At 40.2% G+C, this 7,259-nt stretch overlaps 2 protein-coding genes across 2 annotated transcripts; both read right to left on the bottom strand.

Annotated features, from left to right (window-relative positions):
• Positions 1-3,776: 3,776 nt before the first annotated feature.
• LOC149262310 (uncharacterized) lies at positions 3,777-4,721 on the bottom strand. Its single transcript, XM_089377000.1, has one exon. It carries the CDS (start codon positions 4,719-4,721, stop codon positions 3,777-3,779), a length of 945 nt encoding a protein of 314 aa, XP_089233126.1.
• Positions 4,722-5,488: 767 nt separating this feature from the next.
• On the bottom strand, positions 5,489-6,322 carry LOC149262311 (uncharacterized). Its single transcript, XM_089377010.1, has one exon. It carries the CDS (start codon positions 6,320-6,322, stop codon positions 5,489-5,491), a length of 834 nt encoding a protein of 277 aa, XP_089233136.1.
• Between the last annotated feature and the right edge of the window lie 937 nt (positions 6,323-7,259).

The following is a 7,259-nucleotide window of genomic DNA, read 5'->3' on the forward strand; positions in this document are numbered from 1 at the left end:
TGTGATTTCCTTCTTCTTCCGTCATCTCCTGCTCCATCCTCTTGTTCCTAACCTCTCCTTCCTTGGACAGCTGATGTTTTTTAGTCTCCTGCAAGCTTTCTTTCTCCTTTGTCTATTGTTTAGCATTCTTTCTCGTGTTCCATACTTCCTGCTTGTTCCTCCCTTGCTCCATTCGTCCGCAATCCTCTCCAATGATTCCACTTTCCTTCCTTCCTCCCTAAGCCATAGCCTCCTGCCCTCTTCTAAGACAGTAATGAGGGTTTCTTTGCCAGATATCTTCAACCTTCGCCACCTTTCTAATCTTCGATTTATCAGTTGTCTTACCTTCTCCTGCTCCTGTCAATTTATCACCACCTATCCTACGATCCACCGACTGAGCACCGCCATTCTTCTCCCTTGCCTTCTCCATTATTCTCTCGGTTCCTTGTCTCGGGTTTCGGCCTTTCCTGCATGCCATCATTGCATCCCTTGATATGATTACCCTGAGATGTGGCTTGTGCTACCGCGCACTGCCCACCATCATTTCTCTGTACAGTTCCCTTTTCCCCACCCCGATCGGGGTCTGGATGTAATCTTGATCATAACTATGTTGTGTCATTATTATCATGTTTGGTGATTAGATTTAAGTTCTCCCAACGTGTCCCTGCCAGCTGAGTTGTCCATATGCTATCCACTTTCCCGTCCGGTTCATTGCAGCCCCAATTAGCTAGGTAATCTGCAGCTCTATTACCTTCTCTCCTAACATGATGAATAACCTTATACTCTATACGCTTCATTGATTCTTCCAGGTCTTGGATAAGACCCACCGTCCTCCAGCTCTTAGCCACCTGTTCCCATGCCTTCCCATTATTCAATTTTCTGATTGTTTCTATTACCAAATTTGAATCACCTTCTATTTCTAGTTTCATGTATCCGTTTCTTATTGCAATCCTGATTCCTTGATAGGAAACCATGAATTCTACTTCATTATTACTCATTATACCTCCTCTGTCTGCATAAATCCACCTGGTTTGACCTTGGCTATCTCTGAAAATTCCGCCATATCTAGCAGGCCCCGGGTTTCCTTTTGACGCTCTGTCAAAATTAAGTTTGATGAAGCTGTCCTGGGGACGAATGAACACAACTGGGATTTGGTTCTGTATACTCTATGTTTTTTGTTGCTGAGGATGGACCATCCCTTGTTCCATATTTAGCCTCCTTAAAATTTGGTTCTCTTCTGCAGTAGTTTTCCAATCTTCCTGGTCCCAGGCTTCCGCTAGGATTGTTTCTCTTATTAGATTTTGAGTTCTTTTCCATAACTCCTCCAGGGAGATGATCTTACCTTGGAAAATCCTTCTATTTCTCTCTTTCCAGATGGTCCATATGTTGAATCCCACTACCAGGCTCCATGCTCTTCTCACTACCGGGCTTAGAAATTGTCCCTTCCCCCATTGGAATATAGTTAGTACTATGTCCTGGGGATTATGATTCATCTTTCCAAAGAGGCTTCTGGTCTCTTCCCACTGTTGCTGAGCTACCAGACAAGAATTTAAGATATGCTCCTGAGTTTCTATGTCTTGTTTACATAAACTACATCTGGGTGGTCCTTGGAACCCTCGTTTCTGAATTTGATCCCATGTCAAAATGCGTCTTCTTCCCACTAGCCAAGCGAACATGGTGACCTTTGGCCACCACCTGTTCTTCCATAATTGTTTCCATTCTTGTAACTGTTCTTCCTGCGCTTGTTTAGACTTTATGAGGTATGCTTCCTTAACTGTAAAGGTACCTTTTGTAGATCCGCCCCATCTGAGAATATCCGACCCAGTTCTGTTTTTAATCCTTCTTGAATCCATCTCTTTTACTATCCTTGCTTTTAGATCATCATTGATGTTATTATCCCATTCTTCGGGTTCTTTCCACTCCCTCCACATCTCATTTTCTCTTCCTTCCTTCCAGTAATCATTGACATAATTTAAGCCTTTGGCCTTGGCTTCCTTGTAAATGTTTTGCATCTCCTGAATTTCCACCATTCTTCCCCTCTGCTACCAGGCTTCCTCCCAAAATTTTATTGTCCTTCCATTTCTTATTTCCAAAAAGGCATGCATGTTTATGATGTCTTCGTTATGGCATGCCAGATCCCATATCGTAGATCCCTTTGGCATCACTTCCTTTCTCATGATTTCTTCAGCTGTAGTGGGCATGTTATATTTTTGAGTCCATATTTCTTTCCATAAGTCTTTACCCCCATTCATCCAGCGCCACCATAGTTTCACCGCTAGGACTTGGTTCAAGATGAGCGGATCTCTTAGCCCTAGTCCCCCTGCCTCCTTTGCTTTTGTTAGGCTATTCCATGAAATTAAGGCCCATTTCTTCTGTTGTTTTGGCCCTCCCCATAAGAATTTCTGGAAAATTTCAATCATTTTGGTACATACCCCTTTCGGTACTGCCATTACCGATAGAGGGTAGATTGGAATTGATTGGAGAGTCGATTTAAGTAGCACTAATCTTGCTGCTATATTAAGAGACCTAAAGGACCAGTTAGCTAATCTGTTCTTAAGTTTCTCTAGGGTAGGCTGCCAGTTAGCTATCCTTAATGGACTTACATCAAGCAAGGTGCCCAGGTATTTTGTAGGTAATTCTCCCTTTCTGAACCCCAGCATTCTTGTCAAATGGGATTTGACCATTTCAGGTGTATTGAAAATAAAGGTGCTCGATTTTTCCTTGTTAATTTCAGTACCTGAAGCTTCCATAAATAATTCTAGGACCTCCTTTACCCTTTTGACCTCTCTCAGTGAGACCTTACAAAAAATCATGATATCATCTACGAACTGTTGGTGTGTAACAGGGATGTTATTTCCCCATGGTCACAGCCCTTTTATTTTCCTCTCTCTCAGCTCTTTTTTGATGTATCTTCCCAATCCTTCAGCCGCTATTATAAACAAGAATGGAGACAAGGGGTCTCCTTGGCGCAGTCCTCTTGAAGCGTTGAAGGTCGCGGTTGGTGTACCATTCAGGAGGATGGAAAAATTAGGCGTGGAGATCATGCTGTGTATCCATTTCACCCACCTGTTACAGAACCCATAAGCCTGTAGAATTAACTCTAAATAGTTCCAATTTAGGCGATCATAAGCTTTTGAAAGATCCAGTTTAATCATCATGCCTGGTTCCTTTTTTTGTTTCAATGTATGTATTACTTCTTGAGAAACTACCAGACCATCTAAGATTTGCCTCCCTTCCACAAACCCTGTTTGTTCTGGGGATATTATGCTAGAGAGGATTGGCTTTAGTCTTTTGACCATTAAGGTGGCTATAATCTTATAGATAACGTTACAGAGAGCAATCGGGCGAAAGCCCTCTGCTGTTTCCGAATGAGCAGTTTTAGGGATGAGAGTTAAAAGAGTAGAGTTTAGTCTGGGCCATACCTTTTGCTGTCTGCGTGCTTCCTCCACAACTTCTAAGATTTCTTTTCCTATGAACTGCCAGCTTGCTTGGTAGAATTCTGCTGTATATCCATCTGGTCCTGGGGCTTTGTTTCTTTTCAGGCCCTTCACTATTTCCTCCACTTCCTCCAGGGTTGTTGCCCTCATCAAGGCTAAATTTTGGTCCCTGGTTACCAACTTTGGGATTTCATTGCTTATCCTACCTATAGCCTCTGTTCTGTTCCTTTGAGGTTCAGTGAGAATACCTTTAAAATGACCTACAAGCTCCTGTTCCATTTCCTCGTGCTGGGTTATATGTTGGCCTCCCATATTTTTAATTGAGAAGATCCTATTTCTCTGTCGGTGCTGGATCATGGCCTAATGAAAGAACTTCGTGTTCCTTTCTCCTTCTCTAAGCCACTGTACTCGGGACTTTTGTTTCCATAAGATCTCTTCCTGCTTTCTTTGCTCCTCAAGTTGGCCTATTACTATTCCTTCTTCTCTACTTCTCTCTTCATTTCTGCCTTCTGATATATTCGCCTGTTGTAGCTCACTCATTTTTTGCTCTAAGCGTTGTTGATCTTTGAATATATCCCCAAATTCTTCTTTGTTCCATTTTTTTATTTTCCCCCTAAGTTCTTTCAATTTTAATTGGAATGTTTGCATTTTACTTCTCCCACTTTGTCTGCTCGTAGTCCACCATTCTTCTACTTTTGGTAAAAACTGCTGGTTCCTGAGCCAAAATGATTCAAACCTGAACGGTCTTCTTTTGGGGCTCTGCTTAAGGTCGATTTCTAACTTTATTGGCCAGTGATCTGAGCCTACTACTGGAAGAATCATAGCCTCTATGTAAACATCTTTCATCATGATTTGTTCCGAGACTAGGAATCTATCCAATCTTGAAGCTATTTGATTTGTTCCTCCTCTACGATTATTCCATGTATGGGTACCATTTATTGTTTGAATATCCACCATTCTTTGCTCCGATATCATATCTCTGAATGCTTCCATATCTGGATCTATCCTTCTCAATCCTCCTCTCTTTTCTGCTAAGGTCATAATCATATTAAAGTCACCACCTATAATCCACGGCATCTTTGAGAAGAGTCTTCGTATTGATTTTAAATTTTGTAGGAATCCTTTACGTTCCATTGGAGAGTGCGGTCCATAAACTCCTAATAGGACTACCCACTCAGATGACCCTATCACTCTAAAAGTGCCTGAGAGGATCCGAGGGAAGCTTATCCAATTTCCAAATTGTATTTCCTCCGGGTTCCATAGGATTGCCAATCCTCCTGCACTGCCTGTCACATCCTGCCCCATTATCTCATACCGAGTATTACCTCTGCTCATTATTTCTTCCATTTTTTGCATGCTAATCTTTGTTTCTTGGACTATCATTATACTTGGTTTGTCTCTTTTTAATCTGTCTTTCAAATATCTCTGTTTACCTCTGCTGTTAAGACCTCTGATGTTCCAACTTGTAATAATCATTTTAATAGTTTTGGGGGTAGTTGAAATACCTCTGATAGAGGTATGACTCTTCCTGAATTCACCAGCATCTCTCCTACCTCCTGGATTGTCTCGCTCATCGAACGCCTGCCCCTTTTTCTTCCTCCTTTGCCAGAGCTACCCATTCCCTTGTTCTGAGTCCCTTGCATTTCTATCTGTTCCAATTTGTTTGTTGCTGTTGCCCCTGCCTTTTCCTTATATTTTTGAAATGCTTCTTTATATATTTTCTTCTGTTCCTCCGGGATGAATCTTTCATCTAAAAACCTCCATTCCTGTAGCAATTTCCTCATTATTCGCTCCTCTTCTCCTCCTTTGTCTTTTTGTGGGTCTATCTCCATTTGAGTTTGTTCATTTGTCTGTTCCCCTTTCTCTTCTGCCTCCCCTTGTTCTGTATCCTTTTGTCCTGATACCTATTTTTTTGATTCTTTTAAAGTTTCCATTATCTCCTCGTTGTTGTCTTCCTTTTCCATCTCAACTTCTTCTTCCTGGAGGGCTTTGAATTTATTTTGCGTTTCCAGAGGTATATTTTCCTTGGGTATTTGTCGTTGGGGTGTACTGCTCCCTGATTTCCTTTTGTTCTATACTTCTTTAAATCCCTCTTCCTCCCGTCTTGGTTCCTCTGTTGTTGCCCTCTCTTCTTCTCTCTTGTCCGCTGCTTCCTCTGTTCTATTTAAGGGGCATTGCCTGAAAAGATGGTCATATTCATGACATCGTCTACACCGGAACGATATATGCTCGTAATCCACTGGTTGTTGCCAGATCTCATCATGATATTCTAATTCAATGAATTCTGGGAGGGGTTCAGTTATATTCATATACACACATATTCTGGCGTAGGACGTATATCTCCCTCTTTTAGTGGATTCTGCTACTTTCACAAATGATCCTATAGCATTCCCTATCCCTTCTAAAATCTCTGGATCCCAAAACTCCATTGGAAGCCCAAAGAGTCTTATCCAGACCGGGGCTGCTAGCATTTTCTCCTTGTCTGGATTGTAGCAGTCTTCCCAGTGTCGAATAAATAGGCCAGCATTGTTCATAAAGTAGGGGCCTCCCTCGAAAATCCTTTCTTTGTCTTCTATGTTGGAGAATATTACTGTAAAAAAACCCTTAGCACCCAGTTTTAATTCAACATGACCCTTAGGTTTCCATCTCTGTTGTATCCATTTGGACAGATCTTTCTCAGATGGCCAGAACCCTACAAATTTGCATATTAAGGCATAATCTTTCATGTAACTCCTATACTCTTCAAGTTTGTTGTTCGGTATTATGAACCTGGGTTTCTTCGATGCCCTAGGGAGGCATTTTCCCCTTAAACCCGTCTGCCAGCTGGTTCCCTTTGTTGGGTTCTCTCTGATGTTTGACTTCGACCCATTCCGCGCTCGTTCCCTTCTTGCCTCCCCCGTTGCCATGCTCTTGGTGCCATTAAACCTTCAGTGCCCGCTTCTTCCTGCATCCTCTCCTTTGCTACTGTCTGCAAATCTCCGGCTTAATCTTCCACTGGTGTGCACAAGCTCCCCGCGTTCCTTCTTTGCTCCAAAGTTGCATACAAGGTAGTCTGTTCAGACCTTCTCTTCCTCTCGGCTTTGTGATCATAACTTACAGTGAATTTTAATAAACGTCACTTTTATCAAAAATAGTTGTCTACATGTATTTTATATTGAAATTGATTTATTAGCACAAAATTTAAGAAAATTTAAATTTAAAATATAAATTTAAGTTAAATTTAAATTTAAGTTACTTAAATAAATTCACTTTTATCAAAATAACCATATATTTATATTTTATATTTAAATTAATTTATCAATACAAGATTTAATAAAAATTAAATTAAGAAAGTAAATTTAAAATTTAAATTAAATTTAGGATTTAGGATTTTATATTTAAATTTATTTATTTAACACGCCATGATTTACCCTTCATTAAAAATATTCTAGATATTCTAACTTTTATAGATTAAGATATTAAATTTATTTTCAATATTTAATATAGTTTTGGGTCACTTGGCAGCATTCACAGTTAAATTGGGTAAGTTATATTATTAAAAAAACCCACTGCCTAGTCGCACCTATATGTCTTTTAAATTTTAAAGGATTTTGATTGGCTTACACATTATGACATGGAAATTCAATGTTAACATTTTAAAATGAAAATTCCTCTAATGCGAGGAAAAAAGCTCGAGTTAACTAGAGTTTGACACTCTTTTTCACTTTAGGAAACTCATATGGTGGAATGTGATCTCTTTATCCTCATATTTAGATTTTTTCCTAAAAAATAAAAGCATACAAAAGTGGGACAGAGCCATAAAGCATGGGGAAGCTTTTTCCTAAGCACAAAAGCATCTAAAAA

The sequence above is a fragment of the Pinus tabuliformis genome, chromosome 6 (assembly GCF_031772625.1).
Source record: "Pinus tabuliformis cultivar Carrire ecotype Pingquan chromosome 6, CPIR1, whole genome shotgun sequence".
Classification (NCBI taxonomy): domain Eukaryota; kingdom Viridiplantae; phylum Streptophyta; class Pinopsida; order Pinales; family Pinaceae; genus Pinus; species Pinus tabuliformis.

Excerpts from the sequence above, each read along its gene's own strand:
- LOC149262310 (XM_089377000.1), bottom strand. The coding sequence starts at position 4,721 with ATGGGGCAGGATGTGACAGGCAGTGCAGGAGGATTGGCAATCCTATGG.
- LOC149262311 (XM_089377010.1), bottom strand. The coding sequence starts at position 6,322 with ATGGCAACGGGGGAGGCAAGAAGGGAACGAGCGCGGAATGGGTCGAAG.